Source organism: Acanthochromis polyacanthus, chromosome 17 (assembly GCF_021347895.1).
Source record: "Acanthochromis polyacanthus isolate Apoly-LR-REF ecotype Palm Island chromosome 17, KAUST_Apoly_ChrSc, whole genome shotgun sequence".
NCBI classification, from domain to species: domain Eukaryota; kingdom Metazoa; phylum Chordata; class Actinopteri; family Pomacentridae; genus Acanthochromis; species Acanthochromis polyacanthus.
The window spans coordinates 23,674,910-23,698,353 of NC_067129.1; the positions used below are offsets into that span (position 1 = coordinate 23,674,910).

Here is a 23,444-nt window from a genome sequence, read left to right on the forward strand (position 1 = left end):
GCCACTTTTGTAAAACTGCTCTTTGAGCTGAGAAGCACCCGTTTCAACTCAAACTTTAAATCAATATCTTCTTCAAAGTGAAGCTAAAAACCCACCTTTTCAATCACCGAGTTCACTGAGGACTCCACAGTGCTGCTGCAGGATGTTATAATCTGACAAGTTACTTTTCATTCCTTCTTATTTTTCCTTTTCTACTAGATAATTTTATACTTCCAAAAAATGTCACTTAACCCGCTTTCCTGAAACTGGTCTCAAAAGACGTGTCACTAATGAATGCAATCACTACTTCCCTGTTGCATTCTCACCCACAGAGCCCAACACACTACATCACTCAAATTAGATATGCTCTGTAAATTACCCTTTAATCAAAGTTATATTCTCAATAATAAATGACTGTGTGCTTTTGTGCCCTCTAGCAATTAAGTAGCAAAATATAATGTCACATTTCTGTTGCCTATAGCAGCTCTGTCTCTTTACTCATCATTGTCAATGCAATGGCTAGATGATTAGTGTCTTTCTTGAAAAGAAAAAAGAAAAAAGAACCACAAAGAGCCCGGGTGAAAAACCATTTTCCTCACAAATGCTCGTTGTCACGTCACATAAAGAAATACAGTCATGGAAGGAGGATATGGCAATGAAAAGACACACAAAGCAAAGCGCTGTCCAGAGTATGCACAGTTGCAAGACCAGAAACAAACTTTGGGCATCGGACATTGAATTTTTTTGCGATTTGCAGTATCACACTTGGAGTACCTTTCCTCCTGTGGCAAAGCAAAGACATCTGCACTGTATACGACAACGTTCCAACATCCCGTTTGAAATCCCACACAGTAACGATGTGGACACATACCCCCAATTTTATTTCATTTTCATTACATTTCCTTTCCATTTTGTTTAAATAATTAAAAAAAAAATCAACAAATATACAAACGGTTCATGATTAAAGACCTAAAATTTTCTAACATTATGTGGTTTACATTCAGGAACATTCATGTTGAGTGAAAAAAGAAGCAATAACCAAACAAAGAGAAAATAATAATAATATTTAAAAAAAAAACATATTCACAATAAGTATTTATGAAGACTATTTATCGCCACACAGTTACCATATGATACAGCTTATTACTAGTTCCTAGCAGTCCAGACTCCCTTGCAGGGTGATGAGTTATTATAGTTTCTCCTTCGAGGGGATCCAGATATAGGGTCCTGAATGTTCCTCTATGACCTGTTTGCAGTGGTTATAAATGTCCTCTAAGGTGTCTCCTTGAACCAACGCTGCAAAGCAAAAACTATGTATGAGCTGGGAAATGAACATCAAATTAAGATACAGGCACAATTGCACTTTTTCAGTAAACATTCAGTCACTGTGAAATCTCATAGCTGTCCGTTTAAAGTGTGTAGTATTGAAGACGTCTGACTTTTAGAATAAGAAAAAGGCCCTGTAGGCTATTTCCATCCATTCTGACACTAATTATTGCTGGCATTTAGAAGTTTGTTTAAAAAAACAAAAACAAAAAATAAAACTTCCACCATCAGAGAAGTTAGGATGTTTGCCATTATCACATAAAAACTTGACATTTAAGGGTTCTACATAAGTTTGCCTTCCTCCATAAAATGATTCCACATTTCAATTAGACTGAGAAATGACAAAAGCCGTGTAAGAGATATCTTTAGGTAGAAGGTATCTTTGATCCTTAGATGCATAAGTGGCTCAGAAATGACCCGGTGATGTCGTTTTCTTGCATTATCTTTGTGATGAAAAGTTTTTTTTATTTCATGTTCCAGCTATTCCTCAAAAAACATGTTTTTGATATCATTCCATTTAAATTTTTAGGTTATCTTTTATACTTTTAAAGAAACTGTAGTATTTTTATTACTACCCGAAGCTCTCCACCACTGATATCAATACAAGAGGTGATGGAGGGACAGAGAGCAACAACAGCAGGAGGAAATAAAAAGGGATCTTGACATTCTTCTGTTGCCGTACTGTGTAATTTTCTTCTTTTTCAACTATCAGAATGTTCAAACTCTATTATAAAGTGGAAAATAAACATTATTCAGACATGAAATCATTCTTGTGTGGACAGAAATAGAATACAAACAAGAACAGATTATTAGTGTTAACTAAAATGACAAAAATGGCATAAAAACAGATTTATGCAGGTCATTTTTGACCCATTTATGGAAGAGTGTAGGGTCCAATCACTCGTGAAAGGATAACTTGCCTATTGGATTCGAGGTCAAAATGATAGATATCAGAATCATTTTTCAAATGCCTGCCACCAATGGGCTTATTATAACTGCAAAATACAGTTGTACATGAACCGGCATTTCTATAACGTCTACATTTAAAGTCTGGATGAGGAAAATCAGACATTTGTGGAATCTGCATGCAGTCATGTGGGCAAACCCTTCCCATTCCTGTTCTCAGGTCATTTTAATGGAGAGCTTTGAAATCAGCCTTTGTGTGACTATATGGTCTGTCTGAGCAGCGTTTAACTGTGAGGCACAAGCTGAATATGAACGGTTCCTTTCGCATCGGTGTCTCCATTAATGTCATACCTGTGAAAGATTCACCAAACTCTTGCTCCAGCTTCATAGCCCTGTCAAATGTCTTCCTGGCTTGGTCCTCTGTCAGTCTCTTATTCATGTCCCTGCATAGGGGGACAGGACACAGAACATCACACACACGATTTTCCTTGATTTCTATTTCAACAATCTAGTCCCCTGCACTTAAAAATGCATGACTGCACTGCACCATGCTGTTGCTATGTTTGGCTGCTCTCAGTTTTCTGGTCAGATTGATGTCTGAAGGGAGTGTGGCATATACGCTGTTTTCAGAGCATCTCCTGAAGGAGGAGAGTATTTGAGTTCATCTTAACGCTCAACTTTAAGATACGCACATAGAAGCATGATTTTTGACATAAATAATGTTTTGGAACCTCAGATCAACAAGCAACAAAGTGAGGCATGCAGCTTAAAACTTTCAGCACACAGTCAGTAGGAGAGATCTTGTTTTAAACCTTTGAAAATGAAAATGATTTTTATTTGTATCACAGAAGAATACATTAGTTTTTAGGAATTTTTGCAAAATTCAAGCAAATATCGTCAAAAACAAGACCCAGCTTGCAGCCCTCAGTGCCATTCACTGAAAATATTTATCAAGAACTGGAATGCTTCACAACTTGCCTGTGAATGATCAGATATTTTTTTCTGATTTTTAGTAGTTTAGTGGGAGTTATTGTTCCCTCCAATGCTACACTGCAAAATGCCACTTTAATAAGCAAATTTGGTGTATTTTCAATTCAAAAACGTTAAATATGAGATAAATACCACTCAATGTGACTATATCCAGGACAAAACATTTTGTCAGGAAAAAAATTCACTTATTTCTAATGTTCAAGCTGAGACTCCTATAAGATCAGGAGCTCAAAAACTAAAATCGTAATTAAAAAGAAACCAAGTTGGGTTGTTAACTAAATGATTATGATGTGGCCAGCATGTATATGTGCAACTCATGTAAACAATCCCACCCCTAATATGAACATTTAACTGCAAAAATGGTTCAGAACACACTAAATGTCTTTAGAGATGCTAAAGTCTGGTTCTGTGCTGCTCCTAAGACAACTGTTGGGTCTTTCTCTGTACTACGGCCAGGTCTAATGTGTACCTAATGCTATAATTGCAAAAGTAACTGTATGGTGAATTAAAACTGAAAGCTTCCAAAAAATGAATAAATAAACACATATATTTGTGTACTGCTGCTAGACAAACGGTAAATAGAAGTAGTAGGAACCAGTCTATTGAAGTGTAGCAGTGTCAGAGTGTTTAGTTGTTTGTAGTAAAACTGAAAATGAATACTCACATTAGTGAATCAATAGACTTCGGTTTTATGAAGATGGCAATGGGATAGAGTTGTGCTACTTGTAGTCTTTTGATGGCATTTCCAGATACATCCAGAATGCAATGTTTACCCTGGGACAGAGGCATGCGTTTAGAAGAGATGTACCACACAAAATAACATAAATTCCAATATTAAAGCTTCACTGTGCAAAGTTTGTCAAATATAAAAAATAATCTCATGTGTTACGATCTGTTCTTTTTGCTGGTGTAGAATCTAAGCGCCTATGTGATGAACAGACCTCAAGGCCTGAACTTCACATTCTTATGTTTACACTTTTGCCGACATGTAACGTTTACATGTAGGTGGAGAGTCTCACCCTCTCAGCCACATATTTCACAGACTGGACACTTGTTCCATACAGATTATCATTGTACTGTCCCGCCTCAATGAACTTGTGCTCTTGGATGTCCTTCTCCATTTGCTCTCTGGACATCACAAAGTGATAGTCTCGCCCGTCCATCTCGTAGTCCCTCTTTGGCCGAGTGGTATCTTTGGTGTGAGAGAAAGGAGGATACGCTCTTAGTCGCCACAACAGGATCAGCAGACACTCGCTGTGTTCCTTTCTGATTTCTCACATAACAAATCAAAGTCTCTAAAACACATGAAGTTTTAAAATCTCCAACACACAAATATTAACACTGCATCTTAGTGTTTAAATGGTGACATTTTGCTTAAATTGCCACCAAAAAAAGACACCAAGGTGGAGATAATTAGGAGCCTCTGTCAAATTCTAATCATATTCTAAATTCTCACAACAACAGGATGCTCATTTATCTTTAAAGATATCCAGTCACACACGTTTAAACACTTGTCATGAAATTTGCACAAGTAAGCAAATGGAGACATTACCTCTTTATTACCTCTTAATAATAATAATAATAATAATACTTGGAAGACATCTGAGGTGGATTCTCCACTAGTGTGCAATGGAAACTAAAACTTTGGCAAACAAGGACCTATTAATTAAATATTGCTAGCATACGCCATCAGACACAACATTAAACCACCTGTCTAATATTGTGTCAGTGCCCTTGTTCTGCAAAAACTGCTATCAGGCAGGACGTGAGCAGCAGACGCTTTAAGTAGTGGAAGAGAGGGGTGGTCTCCATGGAGTAGATCACTATTTTTTCAACACATTCCAACTGCTGAAAGATCTGGGAAATTTGGAGAGAATGTGGAAGTCTTTTTATCGTGTTCCTGAAACCATTCCTGAATATTATTTACAGTGTGGCAGGGTGCATCATCCTGCTGGAAGAGGCCACGGCCATCAGGGAATACTATCGCTATGAATGGACGTACATTGTCTGGAACAAAGTTTAGGTAGGCGCTCCATGTCAAAGATGTGCAATGTCAGGTAGCATCTACATTAATGCAAGGACTTAAGGTTTCCTGGTAGCATAGTGCTCAGTGCATCACACTGCCTCCCCTGTCTTGCGTTCTTCCCACACTGCATGCTGCTGAAATCTCTTCCCCATCTAATCGACACGCGTACACCCTGCCGTCCAGATAATGTACAAGAAAACATGATAAAACAGAGCAGGTCTTGTCCTTTCATTACTCCACAAAGGAACACAACAGAGTTATGTGATGATCGACATATGTTTGTCAATCTGCATGTCTGTCCATCTGTTTGTCTGTCAGCAACATTACTCAAAAACGGACAAACAGATTTGGATGAAATTTTCAGGGAAGGTCAGAAATGACACAAGGACCAAGTGATGCAGCTTATAGTCTGGATCCATGGATTTGTTAAAGATTTCTGTATCATTGTGAGATAGCGGCACGGTGTCACTGTAACCATGACAACAAGTGAACACTCCATCAGCTGCCTGCTGACGATCACAATTGCGATTCTATTACAAATCGACTGCTGTGGACTTATCAGGACTTATTCGTTGGTAATCATACAACGACTGAGCAGCCTTGGTGGAGCACTGCGCTCTGAGTGCTTTTCTTCTTCAGCCTGTGGTTTAAATGTTGTGTCTGATGAGCGTTCTGTCATTACTCAGCAAATTTCACTGGATACCTTTGAAGAAATAAGCTGTCTATAGTATAGTTCTCTATATAATCTACAACTAGTGCTTCTACAATGCTAGAAAATGCACTTTTTACCAAAATTAAACAAATATATACTGTACAACACCAACAATCCCTAACGGACTTCACACAAGCTGTAAGGGAAAAAGGAGTGGAAGCATTTACAAATTGCTTCAGACTTCACTTTCTAAACAAAAGGATGGAAAAATCAGCTTATGGGCTCACTTACCTTGGTAACCTGAACTGTTAGCAGCTTTATATGGTTTAAAGGGTGAATTGAAATAAAAGAGATGGATAAATCAAACATGCAGCACAAAAACTTTGCCTGATTAGGAGTATCATCACACAATGCACAGACAGGTGAGCTCATCCTGTTCAGTTGGTCAAATCAAAAGTCATGCTGGGATCAAAACCTTATCACAGCTAAACAGTTAAAGGTGAAGTATCAAATGTTAGTTCATCACTAAGACTGACTCAGCCTCCACACAATGCAGCAATGGTTAGATGAGTGGATGATGCTGGTGTAATAGAAAATGCCAGTGAATATGATGATGGCAAACACTGACTAAGTGGCAACAAACACAACAAAATGCACGTTTTCCGTTCGTTATCAGCGTCACATCATGTCACACAACAACTGTAATTAAATAACACAAAAACTACCTGTAATTTCATTTATTCTCTGCTTCCCTGTTGTTCATGAAGAATGCGAAACAAACGGTTGTTCTGTTTGCTTGACCTACTTACGTGGCACACATGACCCAAACTTCTCTGGGAACTCTGATATCAGATCATCGTTGATTCTGTCCTTCATCGGTCCGAGAATTATCACAGGTCTGGCATAATTAACTGGAAAAGAAACATAGATTGAGAGCATTTCTTAAATATTTCTTTAGAAGCCACCACATCTGCATCATTTATTCTTTGTTTTTCATGAAAGTCAGACGTCCATCCACCCATTATCTATACCCTGCTTTAATCCTAGACTCTATCCAGCTGACTTAGGGTGAAGTTTAGACCCTGGACAGGTCACCAGTCTATCACAGGGCTACACAGAGACAAATAATCACACTTGATTTGCAATGCAGTAAAGAGTGCACAGACTGGTACATAGGAGACACTAAACAACATCTTCACAAGCGCATGGCTCAACACAGGAGAGCAGCTCATCAGGATAAGACTCAACACTTCACCTGCATTTCAAGTTTAAACGACATTCCTTTGACGACAGCAATGTCCTCATTTTGGACAGAGAGGGCGGATGGTTTTGAAAGAGGAGTGAAGGAATCCATCCATGTCAAATTAGAAAAGCCATCTCTAAACAGAGGAGGTGGTTTGTGACACCACTTATCAACTTCTCCCCTGACAGTTTTGCTACCATGACCATCTTGAGTCACTCCTGACATGGCAGATTCCTAATCTTTGTTGTGTAAACTGGTCGCTCCACCACTAGGATTGCTGGCGGTGTTGTTGTTGGACCTTCAGATTTCACAACAATTCACACCTTGAGGCATGCGAATCCTGTTCGTTAACAGGCCATGTGACCTGGAATGACTACAAATTTTGTAACTCCCCATTAGTCAGTTAAAACTGAAGAAGCCTCTTGGATGAGAGGTGAAATAGTCCAGTTAATTTCTACTGAGAATCAGAATCAGCTTTAATGGCTTTAATGGCCAAGTATGTACACAACATACAAGGAATTTGGTTTCGGCTGTTGGTATAAACCTCGGAATACGGAAGAGAATAATAAAAAAATAAAGAAACTATAGAAAGAGGAACAGGGAGGAAAAAAATACTAGCAATAAAATTAAATATAACACAATGTATACAGAATTTAATTGTATTGCTACTATTTACTACTAGGCTCCAAGTGTTCTCCCTGTGGCTATGTGGGTTTTGTCTATCCAAAGATATGCATAGAAGGTTTATTGGTGAGTATAAACTGGCTGTAGCTGTGAATGTGAGGGTACTCTGTCTGTCACTCTCTCTGTGTTGGCTTCATGTACTGCACTGACCTGTCCAGGATATACCGCACCTCCCACCCCTGTTGATGGATGGATGGATGGATGGATGGATGGATGGATGGATGGATGGATGGATGGATGGATGGATGGATGGATGGATGGATGGATGGATGGATGGATGGATGGATGGATGGATGGATGGATGGATGGATGGATGGATGAGCAGAATAGTCTGTCTGAAGGATGTGTAGCACTGTACTGAACTGTTGAGTCACTGTTGAGTAACTGCTTGAAAGATTTCCCTCCATGTTTTTTCCATTTTATGTGTTTTTCCAGCTGTGTCAAAGTATTGTTTTGTTCTTCCCATGCTTCACCATGCCACTTTACATCTCACCTTACAATAGAAGTTGTGAATGTGACATAAGCACAACCTTTTACAAATATGATAATTACTGCTTTTTCATAACTATTTAACATTGCAGGGTTCTATTTACTCGTTATGAATGTCTCATGGTAACCTTACCTTTTCTCAGTAACAATGAAGCATTAGACAAATCTAAATGAGCACTACAGCAGTAAAGTGGCATGCATGTTGAGAGGCTTTGAAGACACATTGACGGGGAAGTGATGACTTACTTTCTTGCCGGATCACAGGTTCATAAGAGAGAATCACATCATCTTGACTCCCTGGTGGGATACATAGAAATATTAGAACACATCTCTGCCATTTTGGTGAGATAAAAGATAACTATTCCCTGTTAACATCCAAATGCATGTATGCGGCTCATGCTTCATATTAAATCATACAGCTGTCTCAAATCAATCTGAAACATTTCCATCATGTTTTAACATCTATTGCTATTTAAACTTCAAGTTCTGAATTCTCCACTTTTTCATCTTTGTAAATAAATGAATGATCAGAACTTCTGAATTTCAGCAACAAAACATCATGAAAAACTGCATAAAATGTAATATGATATTTTAAAAATACCTGTGAAAAATATCAGGTTATATTGGTGTTTACCAATATTCAAAAGGACTAAAACATTTTCTCTAAGAGCTAGCAACGCATTACAGCATAACTCTCAAACAAACAGATGTAACTGTGACATGCTCTAAGACTGTACCTCAAAGTGAAATGCTGATGGGCAAACACAAAACAGTTTAAAAGGTTTAGACCAGTGCCATGCACGCATGCATTAAACACAATCCACATCTAAAGACAGTGGTCAGTGTGAACTGGCATGCCAGTGTAGTGTAGGAGGTTCCAGTACACGAGAATCATTCTGGTGACTAATCAACCACAGAGCAAAAACCCTCCATGTGGCCTACTGAGCCTGTGCTGCACCCAGACAGATGTGACTGTCATCTTTACAGGCTTAAGCTCCAACTAGCAGCAATGAGAGTGTAAATGGACAATAATTCAAACTACAAGCACGTACATAACGACGGACTACACAGACAGTAGGAAAATTAACCGATTTTAAAAACTTCTAAAACAAAACATCTCATCCTCTTCGAACTAAATTTTAGTTCTTTTCAAAGGATAAAGCGTGATTTGCAGAAAATAAAGTACAATTCAAAGTAAGAGGGAAAAAAAGAAGTTTGTCACTTATTAGGATTCACAACAACATATCACACTTTTTCAACCTTTTGCCATTAAACAGACCAAAACCTGAGTGGACAGAGGTTAACACACTGCAGACCAAGAAGCAAGGCAAATCCAGCAGCCGCAGCATGCAGTGATACAGGCAAGAGACACACGGTCAGACAAATAGTGTGACACAGAGGATATTTGTGTGGGAAGAGTGGGTTTGTTGGGGAATCATGGTAAACAGAGATGAGAAATCATTCCTGGACCAACTTACTGAATGTCTTTGTCCCATACCCATCATCACCTAGCCCCAGGATGTCCTATTGACCGTCCAAAGAGAGCCGCAACAGAAGAAAGAGAGGAAGGAGGACAGCCGCAATATAAGCACCATGTGGGAGGCAGTGAAAGGAGGGAGTGGAGGGCCCTCAGATCTGTCCCTGTCCAGACAGTGAGCCGCCAGCAGAGGGAGCCAAATACAACATGATAGCAGATTTAGATTGAACCTCTGGTATCTCTGAAAGGAAACCGGCTCATACAATATCAACACACCAGAATGAACAGCACTCATTTGGCTTCTCTCCTGCTGACTGATCAGCATCTGAGGCAGGATGTCCCTGACTGCGATCCAACAGAAACCAGCACAACAAGACACAACCATGAATGAGAGGAGTAAAGGCTTGTTTGAAGCGTCTTCACCTCAAACGCACTCATGACTCCCCAGCTAGTTCTGCGTGTGACCTACTCTGACTCTGCATGGAGTTCATGTGTGTCTGTGAGCTTACTTACGGTCTGAATCACTGCCATCCTGTTCACCATCTTTGTTCTTGTAGAATGGGAACTTTCGTGTAAAGATGAAATTCTTTTTACGTTTGTCAGTGAATGACTGTGAAGGGAGAGAAAGCATGGGGCAAACAGGTATCTGTCACGTTCATGCAGACAAAACAACTGCTTGCAAAAAGTGGGATATCAAGAAGTTCTGTTCTTTGAAAACATTTCAAAGTAGAGATTTGTTTTCACTCTAATAGTATATTAACAAGTAATATGTGCAGTTTTCTGACTAAAACAAAGTTTCGTTTTATTTCTGGTCAGACCACTTCCAAAATAATTTGAACAGTGAATCGATTAGATGATCACCATAAAAACAATCACTAGCATTTTGAAAAATGTTCAAATTTCAGCCATTTAGCAAGCCAGTGAAAAAGTAAACTACAGTTATGAACAATTATGGCGTTCATACTGCTGATCTGACACAAACAGAGAAAGTTGAGCGTTTTTCTGCCATGGAATAGTTGATTTTGAAAAAATAAAGTCCAACCACAAGTTAACAACTTGGATATAACTTAGGTGGCTAAATTATAAGTATGTGAAAAAATACAGCGCAAATGCTTTTTGGTCCAAGTTGCCTAAAGATAAATGTCCTTTATCCATTATCTGTACACTGCTCAATCAGTTTTATGGTCATGTATGAAGTGCAGCCTTACAAAAAGCTCTTGGAGCCAAATCCTGAACTCCACATGAAGTCAGCCATTTTGAATTTAGTTTGAAACATTTTCTCAAAGTTTTTGATATTTACAAAATAAACCAAAGTGACTTCAGATTAGGTCAGGGTCACCCAAATCCTTTGCATGCAAAGTTATCAAAATTGTGATTTTACATTGAACGCAGTGGCAAAGCAGTGAATTCCTTCATTTCACTATTAAAAACAAAGTTGTTGTAATGTGAATATGCATTATCCAGTTTGCCCATTGCCACTGGTCGTGCTCTTTGTTCCTCAGGTCAGAACCTGCTTGTAATCCCTCGTGTAAACTTCAGAACCCGAGGACAGAGATCTTTTCAGTTTGTGGCCCCCACATTGTGGAATGCTTTGCCTTTGTCTCTGCGTTTTGCAGAATCTGTGGTCTCTTTTAAAAGTGGACTGAAGACACTGTTGTTTAGAAGAGCATTTGGTTGACATTTTTCTTATTCTGTTTTATATATGTATTTTATTGTTTTATATTGTATTTAAAATTATTTGTTTTTTCTAGTATTTTATTGTAAAGCACTTTGTGATTTTTATCTGTGAAAAGTGCTTAAGAAATAAACTTTACTTACTTACTTATTGCCTGAATTAGTAAAATGCTAACGAGTAAATAAAAATGTTCGTGAAATCTGCCTGCAGGATTAAAATAATGTGCTTGTTGTGTTCATCTGGGACAGTGAGGCTGCAGGTTTGCAGTACTTCTTGACATGCCACAGTTGCATCAGAGCCATTTAAAGTAAAAAAAAAAAAAAGAAGGTGAGAGAAGAGATACCCTGACCATGCAATGGGAGAAGTAATGCAACAAAGAAAATATGAGGTTTAGCCATAGAAGAGATTCCTTTAAGCACACACAAAACATGCAGTGATAGAAAGAAAAGATGGAACTTAAGAAGATGACGCTTCAAACAATGGATATAATGCTACATCATCATTTGAAAACAAAATGCTGCTGCTGTGTGACGTTTGACTCCATGTGGAGTCATGCTCAGATGTGTTAACTGCCCAAATCACACATTTTATTTCCTCCTTAAGTTCATGTAAGTTGTTGAATTAACATGTCTACATTAGGTTTAGGTCAAAGCTTGGTGGAATATACCTGCATTCCTCGTGTAGTTCTCTAAATGAAATATGTGGATGAAAAGTAAAGTGACATTTTTTGCTAAAAGCATACAATTTACTGAAGCAGAAAGTTTGACAACTGGAAGGTAAATTTTCCTGACAGAAAAATATAACAAATATAACTCTTTCATTGTATTTACAGGATCCATAATACAAAGACAATGAGAGGGAAAGAGGGAAACGGCTCTTTTTAATCTTTGAATGAGTTAGAAACTTGGAGCTGTGATGTCATTGGTAGAAATGTAAATGAACAAAGTCACACACACAATAAAACTGTTCTTAATAAAGGAGATCTGTCTGTCTGTTTGTGTGTGCTACGAAGAACATCAAACTGCAGTGAGAGGAGTGCTATTGAAGAACCAAGAAGGCACATGATGACACAGTTAAATCTGGTTACACGGGAAGCAACACTGTCCCTGCAAAGACTTGAAGACGACTTTTTTCTTGCACATACTCAGTTCACAGACATCTGAGGTATGAATCATCAAGGCGATGTAGTGATAGAATTGCCATTTTGCAGCTCTCAGAAAGGCACTTACCCCTTTTGAATCAAATGACCCTGGCTTGGCATTGAATTTCACAGTCTTTAGACGCGCCCGCTCTTTTCTCTCCACCCTGCCAAGGAAATAATAATAGTCAGTCCACCGCAGAGTTGAAATGTAATAACTTGCGCTGACAATATACTGAACTATGGAAATTTTTTGAAACTGTGGCGTGCAGACATCTGTCAAGCACTTGTACTTGTCTCTTGAAATTCCTTCTCTTCTCAGTCATCACTGCTAACAATCAGCTATATAAAAGACTATCAGTATGTTGCCAGTAAAGAATCAAACAGGCTGTCATGCAGTACATACTGTGTAGACCTCAAGACAGTCATGTGGGATGACTGCTTATTAATTTAGATTCACTCTGTGACTAAAGGGATGGGTATTGAGTTGTGGTATCAGACGAGCACCAGGGCAAAATTTATAAATACCGGAGGATCAAAAAATACCGACGTTGACAGTTAAGTTAATGGTACTAAATGTAGATGTGAAGAACTGATGTGCGTGTGTCTATTATGCACTTATGCTTCTGAAATCAAAAAAGGAGTTCTGTCAGAGCTACAGACATGCATTTATATATACACTACTGTTCAAAAGATTGGGGTCACTTAGAAATGTCTTTATTTTTGAAAGAAAAGCATTTTTTTCAATGAAGATAACATTAAATTAATCAGAAATACAGTCTAGACATTGTTAATGTGGTAAATGACTATTCTAGCTGGAAACAGCTGATTTTTAATGGAATATCTTCATAGGGGTACAGAGGAACATTTCCAGCAACCATCACTCCTGTGTTCTAATGCTACATTGTGTTAGTTAATGGTGTTGAAAGGCTAATTGATGATCAGAAAAGCCTTGTGCAGTTATGTGAGCACATGAATAAAAGTGTGAGTTTTCATGGAAAACATTAAATTGTCTGGGTGACCCCAAACTTTTGAATGGTTGTGTAAATATAGTAAGGGTTGACTGAAAAAGTGAGGTACAAAGAAAAGCTTTCAGAAAGTGAACTGGGATTCCTCTCACATGAATCCTACTTTGCAACCAGAAGTCCCAAAAATGAGCAGCATCTTTTAATTCTGATATAATGCTGGACTGTTGAAAAAAACATAGTGCTAATGCTTTATTATGTTAGTAAAGCCTGTCTACAGTGCTCTTATCATTCCAATCATGACATTAGTGTCCACATAAATTTTAATTTCTATCAAGAATGTATGAGAAAATTAAGAAATTCTTATTACATCTAAGTCACAGATTAGGGTTTTTATGGCCTTTAAACAGTTTTTTTTTGTAAAATTCTAAATGTATAGCCAACTATATGTTTCCTGTTTTTAACCTAAAGCAGCACTACTGGGTATAATGGATGCACTGGCTCTCCTGTTTTCATTCTTTTGCCTTTTACACTACAAAGAACACATCAATAGAGATTTATTAATGCCTGTGTCTTATTTGTTTTAGATTCCCTCCGTCTAAATCATGGACACACCAAAAAAGGAAAGTCATATTACATGATCTTATTAAATATTTTCTTCTCATCAAAGATAAATCCAGCTAACACCCAAATGCACTGAGTTATTTTTGCTTCTTATGCATCTTGATTTACCTTTGCTAAGCAGTCAATCTGCCTTCTTGCAAGAAACAAGTCTGAAAAGGGCACTCTGCAGGGTGAAAATAAACTTTAAGCAGATTTCTAATGATCTATTTTGTGCAGTTTGTAGTGTTTGGACATTTTTTCCACAGACAGCTTAAAATGTCTCAGGCTTTTCAGGTATTGTTGAAAATGTTAATTCCTGAACTAAACCTGTTTTGGCAGTGGCTACATTTCGCTGTTATTTTGGTAGAAAATTTATCAGATCAATTTCACTTATCCAAGTTCCTGGTTTTTTCAACGTACTTTCTACTCATGACCGTCGGATTGTTTTTTATTTTTAGGAATGGACAGTCAGTACTTCCCTTACATATCATTTACATTTTAAAACGTCTTCAAACTGAAACAGGTCTCTCCACTGCTTACCGTCTCTTGCTTGGGATGACACCAATTTCCTCGCTGTCTCCATGTGGAGTAACACGGCGGGCCTGCCACCATTCATCATCTGAGGCATTGATGACGTGGAGTATGTCCCCATACCTGAAGCTGAGCCCTTGACTGGGGAGGCCGCTGTCTTTTGACTTCTCATAGTCAAACAGTACCCTATTCAGTGGAAGAAAACAGGAGCATCATGTTTATTATTGCAAACACAATCACTTTCTACTTCCTCTCTGTCTGTCCTCCATTTGAGGTCTTTTCTACTTCAGCAGAGAAATTAGAAGTGGAGTTTTACCAGGTCATAGAGATTATTGACTGCTGCTCTGTGGGGGCTGCTAGAATTAGAAATGTTCTTCTGTTTCAGTCACAGATCTCAAACCTGGTTTGAGCGTGTGCATGTGTAAATCTTGTCATTAATTAGGCCCACATCCTGATACAAAAAGAAATATGAACCCAACTATTCTTATAAATAAAAAATATTCAAAACTGTGGTCGGATCAATTTGCCATGGAGCTTGGTCAGTGCAGACATCACATGGAAGAAATGTGGGGGAAGGAATGGACGTTTTTTTTAAATATTCTGCGTTGTCTGAATTTAAGTCGAACACCCAAGACTAGGGTCAAATCTAAAGGAAACCAACCTCACATAGAGCGATCTCTTCTGATTGGTTCGGAGGGATCCCGATCCAGAGCTCATGCTATGGTTCATCATCTGTTCACGCAGGTCATGGATTTTAGCCTCAAATCGCTCGTATTCTGCAAGACAAGATGAAAATGGATGAAGAGTGACAGCCAGGTCTGTATTCAGACTTCAGTACATGAAAGGAAAGAGGAGGTCAGCTTGGTAATGCCACTAAAAACTGGAAGGATCCCCTGTTAAGTGAGAAACTGTATATTGGAATTCTACGTGATTTTCACGAGGGCAAATACAAAGGAGATGATGATACAGAAGGGAAATGAGCTTAGAGGTAATCTGTACTCAAAGGATAGTATAAATTTTTTATGTGACCTTGGTCTATGTACTAACGGATATTTAAATTTTTCAACTACCAAAAAATGTAGAAATGACAATTATTTATTTTGAACCAGAAACCAAAACAGAAAAAAATGTCAATTTTTAAATTTTTGGTTATGAACCAAAAATGAAAAAATAAGAAAACAAACTCCCTTTTTTCAAAATTTCACTGTCCATTAATGCCAAAAATCAAGCAAAGTCAAGAAACAGCAATTTTTATTTAGTCTATTTTCTATTTGTTAGTTTTTCCTCATAAAGCAAAAAAACACAAACAAAACAACACGGTGATGCAGGAAGTAATTCATAGATCTGCCTCGATACAGACAGTGTACAAACACTTGCACTACCCTTAAAAAGTTTAGGGTCACCCAGACAATTCCATGTTTTCTATGAAAACTGACACTCTTATTCACATGCTAACATAATTACACAAGGGTTTTCTGAACATCAAATAGCCTTTCAACGCCATTAGCTAACACAATGTAGTATTAGGAGGTTGCTGGAAATGTTCCTCTGTAGCCCTATGTGGATATTCCATTAAAAATCAGCTGTTTCCAGCTAGAATAGTCATTTACCACATTAACAATGTCCAGACAGGATTTCTGATTAATTTAATGTTGTCTTCACTGAAAAAAAATGCTTTTCATTCAAAAATAAGGACATTTCTAAGTGACTCCAAACTTTTGAACGTCAGTGTACTTCTTTTGCTAACATTAATACATTTATTATGAACCACCATAATTTCAGAACTCATGAACAAAATCAATCTGTTGAGAAGTGCTTGTACCGGTCACTATAAGGATTAAAAAAAGCTGAATACTTGTGGTATGGCTGGGAAATCTTTCACTTAAAGAAGACCAACAAGTAAAGAGACAAGATACACACTATCATGACAAAAAAACAACCTCTAATAACACAACGTCTACTTTAAGAAATTCATGCATCAAATATACTGGAACTGTTGCTAAAAAACAACAAATGTGATGAAATCTTGTTTAATTTTTACAGTGAATTCCAAGAAAATTCTTTTTCAGCTGTAACTGTATACAAGCTGCCACACATGTACCAAACTCTAACATGTTTTCATTGCATCCTCCTAGAACTTTCTCTCCGGAAACAAGGCAGAGCCCCTACATGTGAGCACAGAGGCTCCTCTGCAAAACAATATTTAAAATGCAATACATTCTTGGAAACAGAAATCTCAAGATTGTTTACTTTAATCTCCTCCTTGTCCATCTTCCTCTAAAATAGGTCTCACATACCTGTCCGCATGTTCAGTAAGATGTTCTATCTTCCATTGCTGTTGTCTCTTTCTTATCTTGCTATTTTCCTTTGTTCTCCTTATTTCTGTTCTCTATTGACAGAGCAATTCTCCCTCTGCAGCACCAAGCAGAGAAAGGGAGACAGCTCCCTCTCTCTCTCCGGTGGCTGCTCATAAGTAGCTAAGGGGCGGAGGCAAGAGCAAACAATACACCAAACAGTGCTGGTTTCAATTATCTAGAATGTCTGGTCACACACACATTTATTTTTACTATTACTAATTTTTGCTGAACAGCAGGTCCCAGCTGACAGCTTTAATTCATGAAAAAGTGTGTAAGAAAGCAACCAGTGATCTTCTAATAGCCTCAGACAGTGGACCAGTTTTGTTCTGCTGGATCTCAATGCTGAATTTGATACAGTTGATCACAGCATCTTACTACAGAGACTGGAAGATATTATTGGGATTCAAGGACCTGCAATAAAGTGGTTTAAATCATATTTATCAGACAGATTCCTGTTTGTTCATGGTAATGGTGATCCTTCCACTTGCACCAAAGTAAGTTGTGGAGTTCCGCAAGGTTCTGTGTTAGGACCAGTAATTATTTAGTACAGGCTCCTCTTAGGCTGTGTTATTAGGAAGCACTGCATACATTTCCATTGTTATGCAGATGAAACCCAGTTATATTTATCTACTGTATAATGCCAAATAAAACCAGTCAGTCAGTCAAACACCAGGCATGTCTGAAAGACATAAAGGCCCGGATGACTTGTAATTTTCTTCATTTAAATTCAAGCAAAACCGATGTTACTGTATTTGGCCCTAGGCACCTCAGAAAGACAGTCTAAACAGACAGTTCCTCTTGATGGCATTGCCTTGGCTTCCAGCCTAGTAATTGTACCAACGTCTGCAAAAATCAGTATGACTCAAAAACATTTCCCAATATTTATAGTAATTTAACATTTAAGCATACAGATACATAAGACTGGAGATATGTATAACGTTCTCATCTGGAGGACAGAAGATCCAGAAGAGGATAGTAGATCCTCACAGCTAGAAGATCCCTGGTTCACATCCTGGCCAGGGCCTGGGATCTCTCTGTGTCAAGTTTGCATGTTCTACCTGTAGCTACATGGGTTTTCACCTGGTGCTCCGGCTTCCTTCCTCTGTCCAGACATGCTGGGGTTAACTGGTGATTCTAAATTGTCCGTAGGTGTGAATGTATGTCTGTCTCTATGTGTAGCCCTGTGATAGACTGACAGCCTGTCCAGGTAAACCCTGCCTTCACCCTAAGTCAGCTGGATAGACTCCAGAGAACCTACAGAAGATTAAGCAATGCATAGGTAATGGATGGATGGATGGATGGATTCATTGAATTAATGATAATAACCTTCTCAAAACCAGCATGTCAAAAGAGCACATCAATTTAAACACATTTTCAAAGCGAAGAAGAAACAGTACTATTTGAAGGGTACTGAGCTGGGAGCACAGAAACAAAAGGTACAGTCAGGATTGTTTGTGCTGTAGATGAGTGACAGTCAAAAGGTCGGGAAAGAGAGAATCTGGTGTGTCTCAGCAGCCTGAGGTTGAGAGTGTATATGCTATGATTACATTCACTCAGTGGCTCAGTGGCTTAGCTGAGCACTGATGAATGATGTTAAAGTTCAGAGTGGCCACAGGTGCCAGTGGCACAAACCTGGTGCAGGAGAGAGGGCCCACTGTGGTGAACATAGAGCAAGTTCTAATGGGTAAAAAGAGAAAGTAGTTGTTAGTCCCAAAGGGGTTTAGTCAGCTCAGGAGAGAACAGCAGTTTGGAAAAAGCATGATGCAGAGGTGCATCTCACTTATCCAAAGGACTTCAGATTGAACTGGATGGCAAGTCAAATAGCTTTGCTACTGATTGTGAGACATACCAAAGTCTCTGACCATGAGTCACTGCCTCCATAACCCTCAAGTAGATGTTGCTACGGCTGTTGACCTTAATCAGAGGAGGCATGCCATCACTCAAAGCTGTCTGATTCACTACATGTTAACTTTCACAAGTCTGGTAGACAGTCTTTGACAGATTTAATTTCACAAACATGACCTGCATGGTTTCTGAAAAGAAAAACAGATCATATCATTACTGCTCACATTACTGCTTGAGAAAAAAATAACTACCACATTATACAACAACTAAAATGTTTTAGAGAACACTATATGTAACGTATGGCGCCTGGATCTAAAGATAGTAATGATGGACTGTCAGTTCTCTTACTATCAAAGTGTGAAGATGAAATCTGACAGGAGTGCAGTTAAACTACTACCTTAACACTGAACTAAAATCTCATTAGCAAAAGACCCACTTAGGATTCCATTCAGTGAGAATTCTCACTGGGAAATCCTTCCTGATATAATGAAGAGACAGAAGGAGCCTTGTAATTGTCACCTTGCCTCTTTTCCAATATCATCAATAAGTAAGATCTGTGCTGCTCTGAGTTGGGGCCAATGGAGTCCTTAAAAGACTGCCTTTCATTCATGTGTTAACTTAAATTAATAAAAGAACAAATGCTAAATTCAAAAGCATTCATAAGGAAGGATAATTTTCTAAAACAAACAAACAAACAAAAAAACAGCTAAGCCTGCAAGGGAACTGTGTGTGTTAATGCAAATTAATTGATGCTATGTCTTTAGAAAGCATTGTGCTAAGGTTTTAAACATTGCAATACCTCAACCTTATACAAATATTGAAAAAGTCATTTTAACTACTTGTTTAATTAGTTTTCCTCACATAACCTTGGCTTGGTTGGCCTGGTTACTTGTTTGCATGCACTAATCAGGAACAACTGCTTTATTTTCATATATATTTACAGTGTTTAACAAATTTATTAGACCACCTGCCATGAAAACAACAAAACACAAATATTCAGCAATCTGTCAAAAACTTGTTTCATAGTAAAAACTGCATTGTTATTGATTAGGCACATAACAAACTGTGACAACTAAATATTCCTTATTCATGTATAATAACCACAAATCTTAATATTTTGTATGACCTACTTTGGCCCTGATAACAGCTTGCATTCTTGCTGACCTTGTTTTTATGTACTTGTCCACAGTCTCTTTTGTTATGAAGTTCCAAATAGTTTCTAGCTGTTCACAGAGATTTACTTTAGATGAAACTTTCGTGTGATCTATTTCTAATTCAATAAATCCCAGATCTGTTCAATACGATTCAAGTCTGGATTTTAACTCGGCCAGTCCATCAATTCCAGGACTCCAGATTCCTTTTTCTTGGTCCAGTAGTCTAAGCACAGCTTTGAAGTATGCTTGAAGTCATTGTCTTCTTAGTATATGAACCCACAATCAATCAGGTTCAATCCAGAAGGGACGCCATGATGCACCAAGATGTTGTGGTAGACCTTCTTGTTCGTGATACCATCCATTTGAACTAATTTGTCCATACCGTTTCCACAAATGTAACCCCATACCATAATGGAATCTCCACCGTGTTTCACTGTTGGTGCAGTGCATCTAGCATCAAAACGTTCTGTAAGCCTGTAAGCTTAGAGAAAGCTTAAGTTCCTGTAAGAATCGTTCCTTCAGTCGTCTGCTTATTGTCATTCTGGAGACTTTCTCAGATTCTGATTTAGAAGCATTAATCTCTGCCTGAAGATCAGCTGTGGTCTTCCTTCTGCTTCTAGTACTTCACATGTTGAGGTGCCTGACATCTGTTTCAGTTAACTTTTGTTTCTGACCTCTTCCTTGGTGCATTTTCTAAGTACCAGTCTCTGCAATGAAGTCCAAAGCATTCTTGACCACACTGTGAGAACACTTTATGTCTTCAACGATTTGTCTCAAAGACCATCTAGCATCATGAAGTGCTTTAATTCGGACTCTGTCTTTCTCAGTGAGTTCTCTACGCTTCACCATTTTGAACAGAAGTGAGGAATTTCAAACTGATTTCAGTTTTTGTACGCAAATTTCAGTCAGCACACTAGAATTCTCTGAGAAGTCAGAAATGAATCACGAATAACACAAAAGCAGTAAAACCGAATTTTCTGTTTAGAAACGCAAGCAAATAACTGCAATTTGAAATCTCATTTTAAAAAAATAACGTGCTTTACTGTTTTTTTCTGCTTTTTTGTAAATTTGAAAATTCATGAATAACAACAATATTTATATTTTAGCATTAAAGATACCATTTTTATTAAAGTGCTTGCATATACTGGTGGATTGACCATTACTGAAACATAAAAAAATGTTTTGGTAATCAGCAATACTGTTAATTTAGCAAAAATAACAAATTCTCAATACATAAGCATCCACAAGGAATTATAATTTTCTTAAATTATTAGGTGAAAGAATCTTGAGGGTATGGTTAGAATTCTTAAAGGCTTTTGTTTTGTTTTATTTTGTCTGAGACACTGTGTTTGAGTTGTTTCCAACAAAAACTTATAATGCTATCAAACACATTTTTGCTGTACGTCCTCTGACTCAGTCAACCCTATGTATGAAAAGACAATTCTGTGAGATGCTAGTTGAAAACAACTGTTAAACTGCAGATGTTTTTGATTGGTAAGACATCACTTGGCCTGAATATATAAGCAAATCACAGAGTGGGCAGTAAAGACCTACTGAAGCATTGTCCTGAGCATGTTTGTGTTGTTTGGAGGGCGTTTACACCGCAGGGTTGCTGTGTATGATGAATACAGTGGCTTGCTTGTTCTGACTCACCTTCTGGTCTGTACTGAGCAAAGATGGTGACCACCTGTCCTGCTCCTTTCAGTGCTGCTGCTGCTTGTTCATGCGTAGCTCCTCGTAGGTCAATGCCATTAACCTGTTACAACAACAAGGCTATTTATGAGAATTTCTGTTATACTGACTACAGTACAATGACCTGCAACACAAATGAGATATAATGCAATGATGGGATTGTGAGAATGATTAATCGTGGCTTTCCTGAAAATATATCAATATCAGTTCTGATCTCACATGCAAACAAATACAATTGATTTGTCTCACATACATGCAAACTTTTCCAACTATAAAAATATACAAAATGCAATAAATGTACACAACTGTACAAAAATTGAGGTCATTTAGAAATGTCCTTATTTTCGAAAAAAAGCAGTTTTTTTTCAATGAAGATAAATAAATCAGAAATACAGTCTATACATTGTTAATGTGGTAAATGACTATTCTAACTGAAAACAGTTGATTTTTAATGGAATATCTCCATAGGGGTACAGAGGAACATTTCCAGCAACCATCACTCCTGTGTTCTAATGCTACATTGTGTTAGCTAATGGTGTGGAAAGGCTGATTGATGATTAGAAACCCTTGTGCAGTTATGTTAGCACATGGATAAAAGTGTCAGTTTTCATGGAAAACATGAAACTGTCTGGACGACCTCAAACTTTTGATAGTCAATGTTAATATCATTTGATCGCCAGTTTATATATAAAAGCAAATCAAATATTTCTCTCTGCAACATTTGTGTAAAACAGACTAGCAAGTGTTCTACATTCTCACATTTTCACGAGAGCTGCTGCTGAAACCAGATCTACTTTGAAATAATGAGCTTAACTCACATACACTGATCAGACACAACATTAAGTCAATGACAGGTGAAGTATACAATGTTGATCATGCCACTGCAATGCCATGCTCTGCCAGGAAACTTAGGTCCTGACATTCATTTGTAGCCTTTCAACCCACAGGATCCTCCCAAAAAACAACTCCCAACATCCCAGTGGAAGGAACCACTGGAAACACCTGGAGGTCCTATGTCTGCGGCCTCATGGGTTAGAGCTATTTTGTTGACACAGGGGATTTGGTTGTGACTATTTAGTGTCAAATTCTCAAAAAGCAAAACACACTGTTTTATCTCTGACAACTCTCCATTCATAATTGGTTTGTTGTTTTTCAGTGTCAGGCCAACGGCAACTGAACAACAGAGCAAAAGGGCAAGTGATGGATTTGAAATGTAGAAATGAGAGTGCGGATGCTCACTAAGTGGGGACAGACAGGAAGTTATTGTTAGACTTGAAAACCAGGCCACTGCTGGAGCGTTAACTGCCTGCTTTCATCAAGCTAGACCAAGGCACTGACTGGTGACAAATTAACAGCCAGAAAGTGCCATGTTGATTTCACAGTCTACAGGTTACACAATGCCATAACACTACAATTAAACACGGAGGTTGAATCTGCTGAACAGCATGAAATTACTATACGAGGCAAACTATTACAATTAGTTATAATGAAGCAGAACAATCACTTTTCAGCTCAGCACCTCAGCAAGTCACAGAGTTTTGTTAATTCAGTTCAATTTGATTCATTTATATAGCGTCAATTACAATCAAATTGCCTCAAGACGCTTTACTGAACCCATATGCCTGACCCCCAGAGCAAGCCCAAAGGCGACAGTGGCAAGGAAAACACCTTTTTAACAGGGAAAAAACCTCGAGCAGAACCCGGCTCTATAT

At 38.1% G+C, this 23,444-nt stretch overlaps 1 protein-coding gene across 40 annotated transcripts in view; it reads right to left on the reverse strand.

Moving 5' to 3' along the window:
* Positions 1 to 839: 839 nt before the first annotated feature.
* The window catches only part of dlg2 (discs, large homolog 2 (Drosophila)), a 203,132-nt gene continuing 180,527 nt past the window's right edge, over positions 840 to 23,444 (reverse strand). For 37 of the 40 annotated variants that reach the window (XM_051937093.1, XM_051937087.1, XM_051937092.1 and 34 more), the window contains 11 exons: positions 21,694 to 21,796; positions 15,346 to 15,460; positions 14,694 to 14,870; positions 12,677 to 12,752; positions 10,286 to 10,382; positions 8,542 to 8,592; positions 6,689 to 6,790; positions 4,221 to 4,393; positions 3,866 to 3,975; positions 2,563 to 2,654; positions 840 to 1,275 (listed from right to left, as the gene is read on the reverse strand). In XM_051937093.1, coding sequence (XP_051793053.1) covers positions 1,169 to 1,275; positions 2,563 to 2,654; positions 3,866 to 3,975; positions 4,221 to 4,393; positions 6,689 to 6,790; positions 8,542 to 8,592; positions 10,286 to 10,382; positions 12,677 to 12,752; positions 14,694 to 14,870; positions 15,346 to 15,460; positions 21,694 to 21,796 — 1,203 coding nt within the window. In that variant the 3' untranslated portion in view covers positions 840 to 1,168. Of the gene's footprint in view, positions 1,276 to 2,562; positions 2,655 to 3,865; positions 3,976 to 4,220; positions 4,394 to 6,688; positions 6,791 to 8,541; positions 8,593 to 9,773; positions 9,820 to 10,285; positions 10,383 to 12,676; positions 12,753 to 14,693; positions 14,871 to 15,345; positions 15,461 to 21,693; positions 21,797 to 23,444 lie in introns of those variants that run through there. The other 3 variants (XM_051937126.1, XM_051937090.1, XM_051937123.1) reach the window with 2 other exon arrangements.